General features: G+C 39.7%; 1 protein-coding gene across 1 annotated transcript in view; it reads left to right on the forward strand.

Moving 5' to 3' along the window:
- GLIS3 (GLIS family zinc finger 3) overlaps positions 1 to 17,851 on the forward strand; it is a 164,366-nt gene extending 146,515 nt beyond the window's left edge. The window contains exons 8-10 of the mRNA XM_064501679.1: positions 5,332 to 5,513; positions 15,519 to 15,701; positions 16,923 to 17,851. Of these exons, the coding sequence (XP_064357749.1) occupies positions 5,332 to 5,513; positions 15,519 to 15,701; positions 16,923 to 17,059 (502 nt within the window). The 3' untranslated portion in view covers positions 17,060 to 17,851. The remainder of the gene's footprint in view (positions 1 to 5,331; positions 5,514 to 15,518; positions 15,702 to 16,922) is intronic.
- Positions 17,852 to 18,916: the final 1,065 nt, after the last annotated feature.

Below are 18,916 nucleotides of genomic sequence, written 5' to 3' on the forward strand. Positions count from 1 at the left end.
CAAAAGTTTTTAGTTTTAATGTTCCATTTCCGTTTTGAAGGCATATTGAAAGCAATCATGAAGTTTGATCAACCATACAACTATAAAGTAAATAATGGCACACTCTCAAATTTTTAGCACAAAGTTGAGAAAAAAGTGGACAATTAAGATAAAGCTGCATCCAAAACAGTAACATAGTTCCTATCTAAAATAATTCCTGCTAGTAGCACTGTGTGCCATACTGTAACACGGATTAATTTTGGGTGAACTGTGTCTTCTTTTTCCTCATTAATAAGCAGGTGCAGTTACCTTTCTTTTCAGTGTTTTTTTTTAACAAACATACTTTTTGTTGCTCTAGCAAAGAAAATATTCCTTTCACTTGCTGTTATTACAGTGATTTTTGTCATGTTCCTAGTCCCCTGCTGAATGTAGTTGGAACTGCAGAATAATTGGAACTAACCTTTTCCCAGAAAATTAATTATTGGGGAAAGTGAAACACGGAAGTTGAAGTAATAGAGACTAATGATACTGTGCGTGATTTAGAAAAATCCGTTTTTATTCCACAGCTCTGAACTAGCATGAACAGGAAAAGCACAAAGATACAAAAGGGCTAGGAATATGAAATTGACAGAACTGCTGTCCTGAAGCCCAAATGGTATTTGGTATTTGATATTTGGGTTCTTGAGATGGTTTTTTTTTCTGTTAGCAAGAAAAGTTGATTATGTCAATTAGTCAGTTGACTATGTCAGTTGAAATGTCTACATTTTTTGGTGTAATCTTGCTTATTTATCACAATACATTAAAAAGGTCATAAGTCCTATTTCCTTGAATAGAGTAACAGTTCTAAAGGATTTGACAACTTTGATTCTCTTGGACTCAAAGAAGCATCAACATAGGTTGCCTTTACACTTTTTTTTCTGGTGAATCAAGACAATCTTTGTACCTTTATTTGATATTTGCTTTCTGATGTCCTAGGAATATGGCCACTGTTTTAGCAGTTAATTGGGTAGAAAATAGTCCAGGGCTACACTGGAGGGGGAATTACAAGTGGAGAAGAAAGCCAGAAGCATAAGGAGGAATTCATGGTACCAGCACTGCTAAAAACAGAAGTTCAGAAATTGTATCTCATATTGCAAAATAATGTCATTGGCTGCCAAATGATAGATTTTTTGAATGAATACAAACAATTTTTGGTCTCATTTTTGAAATTTGAATTCTTGGTGTTATCTCTTCCTTCAACCATGTGTTTGTATATGTATATGTCTGTGTACGTATACAGTAGTTAGACTTCCCACTTCTTCCAAATTTCCTCATGCTGTAGTAGCTCTTTCTTCTATGCCTGTCTCACAGTTAATGATACCCCCCAGATTTGGGAGTTCTGTACAAAAATGGGTTCTGCAGCCCCCAAATGCCTGTCTCACATCCTTCCCACCATTGTTGCTCTCCCCCCTTTTGCAGGGTTGGGGGTTGAAGAACAGAGAAGGGAGGACAGTGGAGCAGAATGGTTTGGAAAGCTACCTGGTGTTCTTTCTGTTGTCCTCTCTCTTCCCCGCTCCTGCAGGAATAATACTTCCTGAGAAAACAGGCTAAGAAATTCTGCTCCTCATTGCAGCTCAGAGCTGCTGTGCTCTCCCAGAAGGTGGGTGAGAGAAGCAGGCAGCAAGTCAGAGGGGTTTCTTGCAAGGTAGGACTGAAATCCTTGAGGGAGCTGCAGTTTCTCTTGTCATCTCCAGCCCACCTCCATTCTTGGACCCAGTGTCCAGACCAGCCCACTTGCCAGATTCAGGGCTTCTTAGGTATCAGTAGCTCTGTGGAGTGCATGTAGATGACAGGCTTTGGAGTGATCGAGCAGTGAAGGTGAGAGACGCCCACTGGGACATCTCAGTGTGAGCGTAGTGTCCAATATTGCTAGGTCAGCCATGTACTTCCATGAGCTTCTTGAGGCTGGCAGTGTGAAATCACTGCTAGCCTGATCAGTCGCTAGAATAACTGGGAGGTGAGCAGGCTTTCACACATCTGTGGAAAAGGTGGAGCACCACCATGGAGCTGTGGGTCACGTAGCTGTGAGTGGTGATTCCCTTCTTGCTTTCCTTGTTTCCAACCAGCTTGAACAATGACAAGTTGGTATCACAGTTATGATACCTACCTCTATCGTCCTGGCTTACAGTGACAGTTCAGCTTGCTGGGGAGTTTAATAGAAAAGTGTTTCCCTCTCACTCAGTTCTTTGTATTTCCTCCACCTACAAAAATCACCTCCTCAGCCCTGTGATGCCTGAACAATTCAGCACAGCCAGTTATCTAGCCAAGCAGGCTCAAACCACTTGAGGTTCAGGGTGAAGTACACCGTGTACATATCTTTGCTACAAAGGCGCAAAGGTTAGCTCTTTTCCTCCTTGTTACCAAATACTCATTTACAGTTGCCCAGCTACTACATGGCACTTAGTAAAATAAACTGCCAGTAGTAGCAATTTACCCCTTCCCCTCCCTTTATACAGATTGCTCAGATTGTATGTTTACTTTACATTTGGGCAGCTCCAGTCAACAATTACTGTAGTAAAATGTTTTTTTCCAAATAGCACTGATCAGTACTGTTTAGTAACACTATATATATATATATATGTATATATATGTCTGTGTGTATGTATATGTGTGCATGTATATGTGCCATTTTAAAAACTAGTATCATCAGCTCAGGTAAACTTTGATAACTTTACCATCTCTCTGTTGTTTGCTATCTGACCTAGTCATTCACCAGCAGGATGCCTTTTTCTAGCTATGGCCGGGAAGTGAGAGGTACCGGATGGCTCCCAAAGCATCCCTGCACTGGATCTGTGCCCAGCAGGCGCAGGGGAGGGCACCTTCCTGCAGATCTGGCCGGTTCCTCTTTGCAGAGGCTTGAGGGCACAGCCACAATTCTTGATGGCAGTTTCCTAGTGGTCACAAGCTGGTCTTGATTGTTTTAGAAACAAAATTAAATTTGCAGTTCCCCCAGTAACACCCTGTGATTTATTTGGGGACAAATCTGTATTGAAATAAGTCCAAGTTTCTCTTTTGTTGGACAGAAGGGAAGGGTAAGTAGATGTCTATAGTCACCCATATGAGTAAGCCAGGAATTCATGAAGTGATTCATAAATCATTATAAATACCACTAAAGTCTACTAAAAAGGAGTCCTGTCTTACTGTACAAAGTAGCGTATTATCACTGAGAGGGTTTTTTAGATGTTAAATCAAATGTGAAATCTTTAAAACTGTGCTTTTCATTCTGAGTTTTGAAAAAGATTTTTTTTCCATTGTTGGCCGGTGGTTAAACCATTCTTCAGTGATTAGTTTGCACAAAGGAATTTTGAAAATACAGAGGATGATATCCCATATTTTTTTAAATAATGATAGTGACAAAAGATCGGTCTGTGCATTGTTCTTGATCTCTGGCAGCAAATCAGCAGTCATTCCATGTGATTGCTATGCAAAGAGCTAACTCCAGGCCTTTTTCAAAGAGACATATAACCAGACAGTTGAAGCACTTTTAAAAAACTGTCTAATATTTTTATCACAATATGTCTACCAATTTTGCCTTTTTATTATTAATCTCAAGTATTATTATGAAACACATGTATGTTTTATTCTCTTACTTGCCAGCATGGCTCTAACTCTACATTGCATCAGTTATCAGTTGTCAAACAAAGAGACATTTGAAAAAGTCAGGCCTCAGCTTCTTAGTAGTGACATCTTTATTTCCTCCATGTATATAACATGTCTGAAGTAATGTATGTCTTTCTGAAATAAATATGAAAGCAACAGAAAGACAACCCAAACTGTATCTAATATGCCTAAGAAAGAAGCTGGTCAATGAAAACTGAATAGCCAGTAAGTCATACAAAGTCCATTTTGATATTTTCTAAGCTACAAATGTAAGTTATGGATCTGCCAGAAATGTAGTGAATAGTTTTCACATAATGTCAAAATCACACAGAAGATGTGTGGCAGAAATTGATTCTGAGTGGTAATGTAAAAAATCTCAGGTGTCCTGGATTTAAACTGGGCTATCTGTACGATGGCCCTATCCAGATATGTGCTGTTGTAATACTGCCACAGCTGCATCTTCCGGTGTGTTGCTGGTGAGATTACGGCTTTCTTGCACTGTTGCAAGGAAAGCATTCTTTCCTGCCAGGTAAAAGACATGTCGTCTAGCGTACTGAGGTCCAGTCTCAGCAGAACAGGGACCAGACGCAGGTTATAGGACCCTGGTTAACTGCAAGCACCAATCCCATTGAACATCCCTGCTACAGAGCAGGATAACAGGGCGCGCTCCTGCTGGGCACAGACTTACAGACTGCTCTTGGGAGCACAGAGAGGGGCTGATGCATGATGGGAATACCCTCATCGGTATCTGCTCACCCTCCTACATAAATATCGTGGCTTTTTTTTTCCCCTTGGCCTGTTTCCCTCTCTTCTCATGGATGAGAAAGTGATGCTGAGTTATTCCTGAGCCCACTGGTCTAGTGGGCAGTTTGGCCATCTGGGGCAGGGACCCTAGCTCTTGTAACATCTATTTTCCATCTGCAAAAATGGCTGTAGAACTTATTTGTAAAGTACTTTGGGGTATGCAATTCCAAGGAAATGCAAAAAATGTGAATTTCTGGTTTAAACTCACCAAGTCCATAAAACCCTCCTAGCAAATAATGTGCATTCTTGTAGTGCTAGTAGTGATAGAGCTGTGCAAAATAAGCCAGCAAAGTGACAAACCTCTGTGGCAGCTGCACTGCAGGTCACATTCTGAATCCTTCTCCTCCTCTCCCAGGCTTGTGAGTTTATGCTTGAGTCCAGATCAACATCCTGATGCCGTCAGACTCTGCTTTACTTGAAATGATTTAACACTTGATTTCATATACATTATATTGGCTTAAATTGCCAATTTTCCAAACAGCTGTATATAACATGCACAGACTTCTAAGAGATTTTGAGACTTGAACCTAGACAAGAACATATTATGTAACTCCTACCGGAGCTGACTAGTTTCTGCTGGTAAGGAAGGACAAGTGTTTACTGACAGATACAGCTGCTAAAATGTCTTGCTACTAGACAGCTAGTAATGCCTGGGAAATCAGTTCCAAACCCTCCTATGGAGTTTTCCACCATAAAGGTGCAATTTAGCCTTTAATTTCCCAAGGCTCAAGTCTCATGATATGTCACATTTGTATTTATCATCTACATATCTGGGCTGCACACTGTTCTTTCGGAAGTCTGTATCTGCACAAACTGCTAAAGTATATACTTGTCTTAAGTAAAGTAGAAACAATTTTTAGTTCTTATTTGTAGGGGATTTTACACTTAGGTCTGTTTCTGAACTCCTAGGTTTGTTGCTCCAGCACCTTCTCCTCACCACATCAGCCCCCAGAGAGTTTCTGTTCCCCCTCCCCTGATGCAGAGACGGACCCCGCAGCCTTCCCACCCTCAGCAGCCTGCAGGAATGCATCTCAAGATGTACACATCAGCAGCAAACCCTTCTTTTCAGCCAAATAGCCTCCACATCCAAGGTAAGAAAGAAGAATCCCCATCGCTTATGGGTGTTGCTTGTCACTGCTGCTTGGCTTGAAGTCAAGCATTGTAAGAACTAGCACTGATATTTTCAAAGCACCTTTCCTTTGGAAAGACTCCAAGAAGTAGGCTTCAGGACCCTGTCTTCACACTTCCTTAAAATTCTCGGCTTAGCTACTCATTATTCATCTTGTTATGCAGTTACAAGTTTCTCTGCAGAGTTATTTCGGTGCTGATGCTGAAATATAACTGCAAATAATTCTGTAGTGGCCTCTGATTTTAATTTTCAAATGTTATGCTTCTGATTGCTCCCAACTCTAAACATAAACTGTTACCAGGTTTTCCGGAAATTGAGTATTTTTCTCCCTTTCACTTGGCAAGTGATGAAGAATCCTTTGTTCGCACATATCTCTCAAAGTTGTGTTCTCACTTGCACTGTATAAACAACTTCTACAGGCTTTCTCTCTCCCTTTTTGTTCAATCACATGTAAAACTCTGTAGCCAAGAAGAAAATCAACAGCAGCTGAAAACAAAATTGGGTTGTTTGGGTTTTTTTTTTTAAGCTGATGTTGGGACTGAATGGTAATTACCTTAACATTTCAAACACAAGATGGCAGAAGAAATACTTTTTCTTCTCAACTATTTAAAAATGTGGTTTGTCATATTTATACGTGCAAGGTGCATAGCACGGTGCACTTTTATAGGCACTGGGAGTCCGCTTCTTGATCACCCTTTCTAAGTATTATCATCAGAAAAATCATAGGAAGCATTTCTTGAGAAAACCAAAGTTTCTTTATTTTTATTCTTTGCCACTGATGGAAGTAATCTTTCCAGGCACAGGGATGAGACAGGACCCTGCAGGAGAGTGAAGGGGAGAAGGCAAGGTCCAAGTTCTGTTCTGTTCTCCGTATCGCACTAGATAGTACATGGACAGGATCTGGGCCAGGTGCTTTTCTTCCAAGAACTGGCAATACTGTTCAGTACTGACTAAGTATTAGGAGAACATGAGATTTACGAAGGGATTTAGATAGTTATTGTTGGCTTTTTTCATCCTCTGATTAAAGATGCAGTAATAATCTAGAGTATAGCATCTAGAGTGTAGAACAGAGTACAGATTTTTAATATGTTGTTCATTGTCATAGGACATGCCGGAGCGTGTCCAATAAATTCCTAGCCTATGGAACATGAAGAGATCAGGCTGCCCTTCCCATTTCCACAGCGCATTACATTTTGCTCAGTTCTCGTTTTTGCTGAGCCAGTATTTGGCAGCATTCATCTTCCAGAATGTCATCGAGCTGGATGAACTCAAGGTTTGATGACTGCAGGTCTGTCATCCCCCTTGGAACAAAAGTAGTCTTTGAGTGCGTGGGTGACTTTAATGCTATATTCCCCTCAAGGTCCTGGGAGCTGCACTGGTGATAGAGGCCAGCATCACAACCCATCACTCCGAAGTTTAACTGTTTCCAGAGAATCCTGCCTCCAACAGGCTCACTGGTCACCTTGGAGTGCTTGCTGATCCCCACAGGACTCCCACTGCCTGGTGCAGCTAGCTCCACCCCTGCTGTGGGGTCTCCTCTTCATCGCAGTCCTGAGCAGTGCTGCTATATCCCCAGTCTCCCTCTCCAACTGTACATACGGGATTTAAAAGGGCAAAAGACATGGGCCATTAAAGCCATGAACACCCAAGCCAAATCTTGAGAGTCCCTCCGTCTTAGAGGGTGCCACTTATGTGGACCGGAGCCTCACTCCACATCCAAATTTTAGATAGAACTTAATTCTGTCTCCAGAGTGGCCCAAGCACAGATAGACTCAAGGACTTGGACCCTCAACCAACATCTTACGCACTTCCACGTTAATGTTACTCTCTTTTCCTCCCTGTGCTACAAAAAGCTATGCTGAAAATTCATTTTTGTTGACAGTAATTATATATGCATTATAGCAACTCAGAGATGAGATTGTACAGATCTCTGCACTTAAAACTGGTAGGAAAACAATGTGGGATGAACTCCCTAACCTTTTAGTTATTATTGAAAGATATCGTATGTTGCAATAACAATAGCCAAGTTTGGGTGTTAAGCATTCTTTCAAAGATTAAGTTATCTATTGTCATTTTAAGAGCTATGTGTTTAGAATGTACTCCCTCCAAATTAAGCACAGCTGCTTCACTCCTATGCTCTATACTAAAAGCTTTGCCCTGTACACCTCATTTGCTTGCCTACACTCTCCCTTCTGTGCTTCAAAAACAAATGTTTCAAGAGTTCATGATTAAGTTTTCCCAGCAGTAACACAAAAATTTCCATCTTCCTTGGTCACATCATTACAGCGTAAAAGAATACCATGGAGCTATTTCACCAGCCTGGACTATTTGGTATGTATTAGGTGGCTGTGAGAGCTCTGTTAGTTTCTGTCTCCTGCAGTTCGTAACCTGCCTTTTCATGATTTAAAGGGCTGTAGCTATAGCCACTGAACTTTCAGCTCAGCCTGCTACCAAACAATAGTGACATTTTTCTGTCTCAATGTGTAGTCTTAAACTTGTCAACTCAAGTTTAAATTGGCTGTACTGAGGAAGAAAGGGTTTCATCACCAGAAAGCTTTTTGAACAAAAAAAGTCGTTAGTGGTCTGCCTTACTGAAAGCTTGAGCATCTTACAAGCTCATGGGGATCTGAGTACTAACACTTAGGAAGAAGTGACGTGGGAGAACCAAGACAGGCCAGTCTTGTATGCTGACAACTTCTTGCACTGCTTTTTCTTGAAAGAACATTGTCTACAGTTGAGATTGCATGACTCATTTTGGGTGATTTTCAGCATCAGACACTGTAATGTCACAGAGGGTTTTTTTTCCTTGAATAGTATTATACCACTGACAAAATTTTCCTTTTTCTTTCGTAAGAAATATAGCACTAACTAAAGACTCTCTCTTGTGAAATGCACAGTTTCTGTTGCAGCACGGGATGTTCGAAAGTGATGACATTAGGCAACTTACTGAGCTGCAGAAGAAGCTCTTCTTTTCCTTTTTTTGGGCTGTAGTGTCTTTTACAGGATTACTGTAAGCAGTAAATCTGAAATCCTGAATTACTGTGGAGTAAAGACTTGCCAGCCCAACTGGGGACCCCAACGTGCTACATGTTTATAGATGCAATAAGAGACAGCCCTGATCCTGGAAACCTGCAACCATTGTCCCAGGACCTGTATTATAGTGGTGAGCTTTTACAGCCAAGCACAACTGCAGGGAGCTCCGCAGAGTTACTAGAAAACACAGATGTCCCCAGCTCACAGGCAGTTGCAGGAACAAGCTATTGTCCCAAGACAAGTCAGAACAGATGTGTGAGAGAGGAAGGGAAAGGCAGTAGTAGCAGCTGTTCCTTTGCAGGAAACTATCTTGTTGTGCTTATAGTGTAGAGCAAGGTAAAGCTCCTTGAGGCATGAGCCTAGCTAACTTGATTTTGGATGCTTCTGATACTGTTTGAACAATACTGCACTAAAAGTCTGACTATTCTTTGAAATTGTGGATGCAACTTACATCATATATGTTTGTGAATTCTTTTTTTTATTGTTAGCAGCTATGAATTAGCTATCATAATGCTATACAGACAGCTATGCTAGTAACTGTTATATTTTCACGAGAAATAATCAGATTTAAACAAATGTGTTGCTTAATACCAAATTGCAACTTACTAATGTAAATGCCCAAAACATTTCTAGCTTTCCACAATAGCAAGTCTATCTGACAGAACGATTTGTGGCCCAAGTCTCTGTCTTAATCCTCCTGTCATTTTTCATGCACTAATGCTACCAAATGATTTTTCCATGTTTTTGTAATTCACCTAGTGGACACATTAGAAATATGCTCCAAATGAACACCATTTTGAAGTAGTTCAGGCCAAAGACAGCTGTCATGAAAATTTTACATGATTTTAGTAGCGAAGACTACCCATTGTTGGTGTGCACTTAATGGCAAGTATAGTTGTTTTCTTCAGAAAATCTCTGGACTTTTTCTTTTTTCTTTCTTTCTTTCTTTCTTTCTTTTTTTTTTTTTTTTTTTTTTTTTTTTTTTTTTTTTTTTTGGTGAAGCCAGGCAGAGGTCTGACTGAGGAGGAAATAACTGTCCTGAAGCCAGTCAGAAACTGCCTACCTTGTGCCAATGTTAGCTGTGGCATTTACTTCTCATTACTGATCTGTAATGAAATCTTTCTCCCCATCTATTCAAGGGGATCAGGACTCTGTCACACACTTGTATGGACCAGGATCTCAGCTCTGAATTTGAGATGGGCTGTGTACCTGGGATTTTCAGATGCTCAGCATATCTGCAGACAAGGCTCTGCATGTGATATAGGACCAGACAATTTAGAAGAAATTCTTGCAGTAAACAGCTATTACTTTTATTATATTTTTAAATTTCACTTTCCTCAGGAAATAATTTTATCATGCCCGAAAAATAACTGTTTGTTCTGGGTCTTGACATCGTTCATCTTGGCTACAGTGCTTGGATGCAGAAAAGCACAAGTGAAGTAACTCTGTGTGTATGTGTTTTAAACGCATATACTCATTCCCATTACTGGCATTACTGACAGACTCTGTATTATAATTCCCATGTTTGCAGCTGGCATTTGCCTTGTAAAGTGGCTGGGTAATTAATGGCATTTGAGCAGAAACAGTTGTTGGTTATCTAAATGAAAACAAAAAATAAGAAACATCTGGCTGAGTGGTAATGAAGCTGATGTGTTAAACAAATAAAATAAAACAGAACAAGGTCTATCTTGGAATGGGCTTTCCACACCAACTGGAGCCCTACCACCACCATCTCAGTCTTCATTACATGCACTTGAAATGTTACAGTTTGGAGCGGTTTGATAGGAATTGCACTGGCTTTTTATCTTATCGTGTGCACTTTGTTACGTTGAATGCTCTACCAGGAACATTAAATCAGCTTTCTTCTCAGCTTCCCTTGCTATCCCGCAGGATAATGCTTTGGGTACATTATTAGTCAGCATTAAGAGTGCATGATTATTTTTGTGTGTTGTGATGTAGGAGTATGAATCAAATGTCCGTTTTTATGTAAATAAAATAGTTATTTTATATGTTCCTTTGTTGGAACATATATGTTCCTCTGTTGGTGCCATCTAATTAGCTTGTCTTAAGAACTTGGCTGAATGGATAGAAACAATTTCTTAGCTACTAAGTCCAGATTTCAGGTTAAATAGTACAGCTCAGATTCTGTTTGTACGTGAAAAGGTATTAAGTGAGGCTAGGTTTACTGCCTGTGAGCGATTCCACGTTAAATTGCTCAAAGAATAAAAAGGTATCTTTTCCTAACTGCGGTCCAGCAAATTCCAGCTTTATTCTGAAAGCCAAACTGAGTTTTTCAGTCTTGCTGCTGCTCCTGCTTACAGTGCGGAGACATATAATAGTTCAGCAAGAGAGCAATTGATGCAGTCCAGGGTTGCAGTCCTGAGAGGAATAGTTTTGTTTCTGGAATTCCACTAAGACAGCCTGTCTGGTTTTTTGGTTTGGGTTTTTTTTTTTTTTTTTTTTTTGCTTTTATCCCATGCTGCATGAAAACATGGAAAACTGTTTTTACATACAGTACTCTAATGGATAATCTCAAAAGAGGTGCCAAGGACAGTCAGGGTCTGGAGCCTGAATTGCACATGGTTTCATGATGGTCTGCCTTGAGTAGATTAAACTAGCTTGGGCATAGCATCATGTGAATAAAGTAGAGAGCTTCCAGGGATCTTCAAGTTAGCAGAATTTGATGTATCCTGTGTGGGTTCTAGTTCAAAGGTCTCTACAGTATGACTGGATTCAGGGAAGGTCAAAGACAAATGTCTTCCATGCTGAGTGGTGCTGAATAACTGCAGAAGAGAGGGATATGTACTCTGTTCTGCTCTTTCCTATTTTTGGCTCTCCGTTTTAAAAGATGGATATTTATAACACTGAATTATGGAATGGACATGTATCTGTCAAAGTCAAGTTATTTTCTGTGCTCTTTTTGCTTCTTAAAAATTATTTTGGTGTTTATCAGTTGATGAAAGTGTTTTGTGCACTTCCCTAGTTCTTTCGCAAAATAGTGGTTAATGTAACAGTGGGTCAAAGCTTGTAGAGCTTTGGTAGAGAGTATTCTTTTGCTTAACAGGGAATGAGCAAACACATAGGATGTGACTCACAATAGCTTAACCCCAAGGTAAGCTGTTTTTCTGCCAGACTTCAGCTAGCAATAATCAAAGTTACTGCCAGCTTGTTCTGCATCAAGAACAGGATGCTGTGAAAAAAAGCACCAATAGCAAATAAGTGCAGAGCAATGTGAAAAGACATTTCAGTATGTGTCTTGAGGGGTCCTGCCAGCTGGCTCTGACCACTGTCAGCTGAAATGGTTGTTTCTGGTAACTAGTCTGACTCACCAGTAAACTTTCACAGTGTGTCCTATTGCTGAGAGAACTGTTAATTTCAAAAGCATTTTTAAAGGAGGTAGAAACTGCTAATAGCTATGCAGCTTCTAAATCAAGTTTTGGAGAGCTATTGTCTTTTCTGTCTTTTTATTTTATTTTACTACAGCTGTTTCTCAAGTGTCAGGACTGACCATTTAATGATTGATGGTTGTAAATTCCTAATATGCTTTGCAAACTGCCAAAGTTTTGTTCCACCTAAACTTAAAAAAAAAATCAAACCTATCATCTTAGAGCTCAGGGCTGTGAAGTGTCCACAAATCCTGCTAGAGACAGTGAAAGCTATAAGGGTTCAGCCTTTCAGGACTGAACACAGAGTCTGCGAGCTGTGCGTGCTGCATACATTTGCAGCCTGCCGTGGAAGAGGAGCCATGCTCCTACTTTTATATATATTTCTTTTTCTGCTTCTTTTGTATAAAGAAAAAATACTCTTTTTCATGCAAAGTTTTCAAAAACTGCATTGACAACTGTGTGAATATTTTTCCATGTAACTGTTTGCCCGGTCAAAGCTGTTGTTACGTATGCAAAAAATAGGCTTTTATCTCAATATGTGCAAACCAAAGTTTCTTATGAGACTACTAAATAAAATGCAAAGACTGTTTTTCACACACCTTTGTTATCTAGACCTCCCTATAAATTCTCTTTTGACTTCTTGAATGAAGGTTCAGGCTGTCTTTTCCTATCCGTAACCTTGGCCCTTTCAGATGCTTTTAAATACTAAGTTTGCTGCTTCAATTCAAGCACATCTTATGCATGCTAACATTTGTATGTTTCCTCAAGGCATCCACAGGAAGATAATCCCAAAGGAAAAATAATTAGACTCGTAAAACTCCTAAACTGTGTGTTCTTCCTCCCACTTGGCAGGAAATCAGTTGTATCTCCTAAAGTGATACAGCATGTTTTCTACTGCATCGTTTCTATTTCTCCATCCCTATTACTTATGAAATGCATTATCTATACAGAAACATGGTCATCAGTCCCATGTGGACACTTCCCTAGGGAAGTTAATGAAAATACATATGGTTCCTCGCCACGGTCCAGCAAAAATTTGAAAGTGCTTTATGATTCCTATGTGCTTCTAAGCTTAGAATATCCCTGTAAAGGGATTTGAAGTTGGAAGATTTATTTGAGGGCAGGGGTGTGGAAACACACTGATACAGAATTTTGATTTTTTAAATATTTTTTATTCATAAGCCAGAAGTGGCTGCGCCATGCGAAGCATTTCTAATCACTGGTAGTAAATTAAAGTGCTGATGCTCATGTTCAGGCATCATGTAATACCCAAGATATTTAGACACATCTCTCTCAAATATCAATAGGTTGTGATACCATACTTCATGCTTTCCCTAAAAAGATCTTCTCTGCTGATAATCTTCTAGCTTCTCCTAATACCATCAGGACAGCTCGCTGTTTCTTTCTCAGGTTTAAGGGGTGCCCAAAGGGCCTTTTGTCATATCCTGGTCACCCAAGCAGCTATTGCTTTTAGGAAGGGAGACTAGTTGTTAGTCCTGCCAACTCATTTTCATACTGCTCTCGATTTGTTACTACCCCTGGTCATCAGTAGATCCCAGGCATGAAAGTCTGTTATGAATGTGCATTTCTAATTGCACAGTTTGGATATGCCTGAGACTATTGTCCAAACTGGTGGAAAGCTGAACCGTTACTTGCATTGGCTGTCCCAGTAACGGTCCAGATTGGGGCTCCTCATTTCCTCCCTATGCTAAAAGCCCTTCAAAGAAAATCTGTTCACATTTATAATCCCTGAAAGTATCAAAGGCATCCCCCTTTTTTCATCATATCCAAAAGAAATTGAACAGTTTTGCAAGAGGAAGGGGAATTCTTTAGGTTCTTGAATTGTAAGCCAATACATGCTGAATGGAGTTTATATACTGAAGATACATCAAAAGATGTTTTTCAGTCCTTTTTTTTTTTCTTTTTTTCTCTGATTTCAGTGTTCCAAGGGTTTAGGGAGGGTTTTGTTGTTGTTGTTGTTGTTGTTATTATTATTATTGACCTTAGTAAGCTACAAGGAATTATACTGAAAGGACTATGTCATCTGAAAGTTGGTTAACTAGACTAGCTAAAAGAGCACATCAACATTTTCAGTTGACAGTGATGTCTCTGGAAGAAATCTGAGATACAGGAAATTCCTTAGATTGCTTTCTGAGATAGGGGTCATTTTTTCAACAGTGGCTTTTGGTATGACTGACTGCTACATATTCTCCATCAAAAGAAATGGCCCACTAGCCCTTTAGGTGATAGGCTGTTTGCTAATAAAATCTTTAGACACTATATAACTCCTGGTCCTGTTATTTGACAGTCAAGGCCCACAACTTCTATGTGACACTTCAGAGGTAATGTACTGTCTTTTTTCTTGGATTTCTTGGATTTCTTTTTTTCTTGGATTTTCTTGGATTTTTTTCTTGGATGTAGGGAAAGAGAACGGTGAGAACAGCCACAGAACTGGCAGGGAGGAGCTTGGTTCATGATGACCCAGCTTTTCTTGAAATAAAATATATACTTTAATACTAAATTATAATGGTTTCATTTCTGACATATAATCTAAGAACTGTGATTAACGTATTATAGAAACCAGAAATAAATACATAGGTTAGAGGCTTTAGCTATAATTGCCAGCCTTCAGAATCTCAGCAAAAAGTCCAACCCCCAAACTTAACAGCAACTTTTTAAGTGGGGAAAAGATCTTGATTCCACAGGAAAGATCTTCAGGCCAGCATACTATGGAACTTCTGTCTGTGCCTGTCACTCTGCTTACCTGTGTCCCTGTTTTACCAAGAAGACTGGTTTTGCTTATATAAATGCATATTTTGGCATGGATTTCAATGTGAATTTACTCAGTGCTTATGTGCCTTGCTCAGCTATAACTTAACAAAAACAACACAAAAATCCCGATGGGAGTCTTTTATGTCATGTGGTGTAACGAGCTAACTTCTCCTCTGCATAGACCCATGGCTACCAATAACACCAACATGCCGCTTGTACCAGCAGCAGGCCTTGTGGGTAATCAAACAGCAGCTTTTCTGAGTCTCATATGCATGTTTTCACTATGGGCCAACTGTCTCAGCATCAGTGACAGACCATCAACTTTGATTTATTCTTCTACTTTCTCAGCAGGACTCAACTTTGTGCTTTTACCGAGTCCTTGGGCAATCTTCCATTATTTTGAATCAAGTGGTTGCTTAGATACTTCAGATAGCAGCCCTGTGCAAAGTCTAAGGAGTGTGAGTTTGGAGACCAGGACTGCAGAGTAAAGGGAAAAATCTCCTGCAAACTCTCATCTTCTAGCCAGTCCGTGCCTCTCACAAATCTTGTTAGCACCAGGGTACCCATGAAGTGGATTGTGTTAGGAGTTAATAGCAACTGGAGGAAGTTTTAGAGAGCTTCATATCAAAGCTGCTTTACTGGCTAAAAATCAACTGAAGTTTTGGTGCTGCTACAGTCAGGATTTTCACCATTCACTTTACATGGCCAAGGTCCCCCCACCCCATCCTTTGCGACTCTGTCCAGATGTTTTACTGACTCTCTTCTCCTCGTTTTAGGTTTTTATGGACAGCTTCAGACTTTCTGCCCTCCCCATTATGCTGACACTCAGAAGAATGTACAACATGGTGTATCCTGTAATATGGTTCCTCCTTTTGAAGACTGCTTAGCTCCCACATCAGTGAGCCAGGCAGGGTCTGGTGCCTTTCATCGAACCTTTTCAGCTCATTCTGGTGTTACAGGTAAATGACAGTTGTGGACAGTCTGTGGACTTTCACACCTCTGCTGCAGCTGTGAATGTGGCTGTAACTGTCAGGCTGCTGACTGTTAGTTCCAGCTGGAAATGACAGACTGGGCCCTCCACAAAGAGGAGATGGTTTTCAGATCTTCGTGGAGTGGTTGGCTTAGGGACCCAGCTGCAGTGGTCACCATAACATCTGGCCTGTGGGCAGATTGTGTGCTGCTGTGGGCTTCTTCAGGCTCTAACTTCCCTGTGGGTCAGTCACCAGGTCGTGTATTCACTTTGAAATACTGTCCCTTGAGCCTTGCAAGATACTTCTGCAGCCACTCCAGTCTGCTAGAAATATTGTAGCTGCAGCTGGGATGACTCCAACTGTTCATTTTGCTTTATGCATATTTGTTTTTTTCTCAGTCTCCTATTTCATTTGCTCACGTTTCTGTGACGAGAGCAGCCTGTGCACACATTTTTCTGTGCACACTTGGTTTGTCTCTGCCTATTTGAAGGAACATAAGAGGCTTGCACGTGGCTGTGGAAAGGTGAAAGTTACTTCTATGCAGAGGATCAGCATAACACAATGGGCCTATTCTTAGGGCCTAAGTGGAGATTGATAATTGATGCCTAAGTTTTGTGTTGTCCTTCTGCACAAGATGAGTTCACTTAAAGTGTGTCATGCTTTGAAATCTCTTGCACATCTCGGTCCTTCAATAGCGCAATGAAAGGTGAATGCACCTATCACTTCTAAGACACGTCTACACAGGTATATAAAGATATAATCCGAAAGATGGGAGATGGGCCTTTTTCAGCAGTTATTCTCATGGTTACACCTGTTTTTTGTTGAAGTTAGTCATTTGTGTGCTATGGTCCTATTTATGGCAAACAAATCCTACAGTATTTTATTATCTCTTATTATGTATTGAGAATGATGAAATTCCATAATGGGGCACAAAGTTTAATTTAAAAATCATCACAGTTGTAGCAGCCAAGTGGCCCAGATCTGATTGGCGAAGTGTTAGTTGTGATGAACTACTGTAGTTCAGACTTGATTCTGATAGGACTGAAATTCCTCCCTCAGTGAGTTCTGTAAGTATTAATTTCACATGTATATTGGCTTGTGTGTTTGTCTGTTTGGTTTAAAGCCATATCCAGTTCTCTGCATAAATATTAAGGTGTTCTCCATGTTATACTTATCATGGTTAAATAAAGATTTTTGTATTTTTTCCAGTTTATGATTTTCCACCAGGGCCCACAGGTGTCTTTGGTGATTCAACTTACAGCATGCCTGAGGACAGCAGTTTCCTACAAATAAGTGCAGTGGATCGTTGTCCCAGCCAACTTTCTTCTGTCTACACTGAAGGCTAATTCATTCCAACTCGAATTATAAGAACTTGATTCCATATCATCTTGCCCGTCTGATATTTCACTGTCAGTTTTTCTCTCCATAAGACTGCCATGTATGTATGGGGATATGGGTGAATATACATACGTAATGGAGAGCAAAACATGCAGTCAGTGGGCATTCATCATATAATCAAGAAATCAAATGAGGAGGAGAACATTGGTAAAAAGAAAACTTTGCCAACTTGTTAGCAATTTTCTTTTCTTCTGAACTACTGCACAGCGAATCTTCTTGTTCTTCCTTCTTTTTTGTTTCTTAAAGGGAATTCAAAGATTGAATAAGAAAACTGCTTTTGGCTGTAATCCTTTCAACTAATTGATGGAATCATTGAAGAATGCAGCTTTAGAAAATCCTTTTTTTTTAAAAAAAAAGAAACAGGTAAAATCGGAGTATACTACCAACATTTCAAAGGCACACAGCTTTTTGCACAACCTGTTTGCTTGTGGCGCTTCCAAAGTTAAACACACCAGCATGAAAAAGGGAAAGCAATTAGACATACATCCTGGCACTACACAATGGACATACTGTTGCGGCTTCTTTTTAGAGCCAAAGATCACTGGTACTGATTTCTTACAGGCCTTTCCTCTGTATTTTAAGCCATATGCAATGGCCATTACAATTTTTCCAATATTCCTTCTGATCCAATGCCTTATGCAATGAATAAGAAGGGTTTAAATGCACTAGATAAGAAGGTACTTGGACTTCCTCTGTATTTAGCATTGCTGCTAGATAAAAATAAATATGTTTTAACTTTCTGTTGGTTTTTAACTATATTGTAGAACTTTATTGCTATATCTGCTGTAGAATTCTTTAGGGAAGTTTAAAATACCCTGTAGAAAGATCTATATCCTTAAAATCCATAGCTTTCTTTTAAAAGCAACCTGTACTGATTCAACTAAATTTTTGTTGGCCCTAACATTTTCATTTCCGTAGCGCATTTCCATTAAGAACAGCTACCCTTAAGTTTGCTGTTGTTGTCTAATTTAGAGGTGTAAAACCAAACTGTTTTGGGGATTTATTTACTCAGTCTCAGGCTCTGGTCCTCAAGTCTAATCCAGGCTGGAAGTAAATGAGGTTACCAATATTCAAAGCCACAGGGATATGAGTTAAAAACATTATTTTGCAGTGGTGATGCCATCACTGCAATCCTACATAGCTCAGAAGCAGCTCTTACATTATGTAAGATTGAATTTTTATGTTATTTGTCCATTTTGGAGACTTCTTACTGTGCAGTCTGCATCTTAATATTCATGACCAGACTGAAGATGAAGGAAAAGATCCAAAGATTCTTATCTGCAGGCTAGACCATAACTATGTTACAAAAATCACTAGTCTAGAAAGATGAATTTTAAAAATTGCTTATACCAACATTTGCTTATAGTGGGAAGTTGTTGTGGTTTGTTGAATGCAATATGGGCCAAATTCTTCATTAAATTTGCCATTTTTTTTGCATAGATGAATTTGTGTTCAGATGCTTAGAAATACTGGTAATCCTCTGAGGGTTGTATTCATGAATTGTATTCTTATATACAGGCATATGTGCTTATATGTTTAATGGAGCTATTTTCATCCAATAAATGCAAAGTATATGTTAATAAATCATGTACATAAATCATGTACAAGATGCAGTAAAGGGTCTGGCTTAAATGCAGAAGAGTTTTGTACAAAATTTTGTACAAAGTTCTTCCCCTTTTACTCTATTTCTCACATTGTGAGGGAATGTGTCCCTCAGCTTTAGCTAGGTCTCATTGTTAACATATGTGGTTTGCACTGGGATAAATGACATTCAACTTTCGTACACTAAACTATTACATACACAG

This window comes from Dromaius novaehollandiae, chromosome Z, assembly GCF_036370855.1.
Source record: "Dromaius novaehollandiae isolate bDroNov1 chromosome Z, bDroNov1.hap1, whole genome shotgun sequence".
NCBI lineage: Eukaryota > Metazoa > Chordata > Aves > Casuariiformes > Dromaiidae > Dromaius > Dromaius novaehollandiae.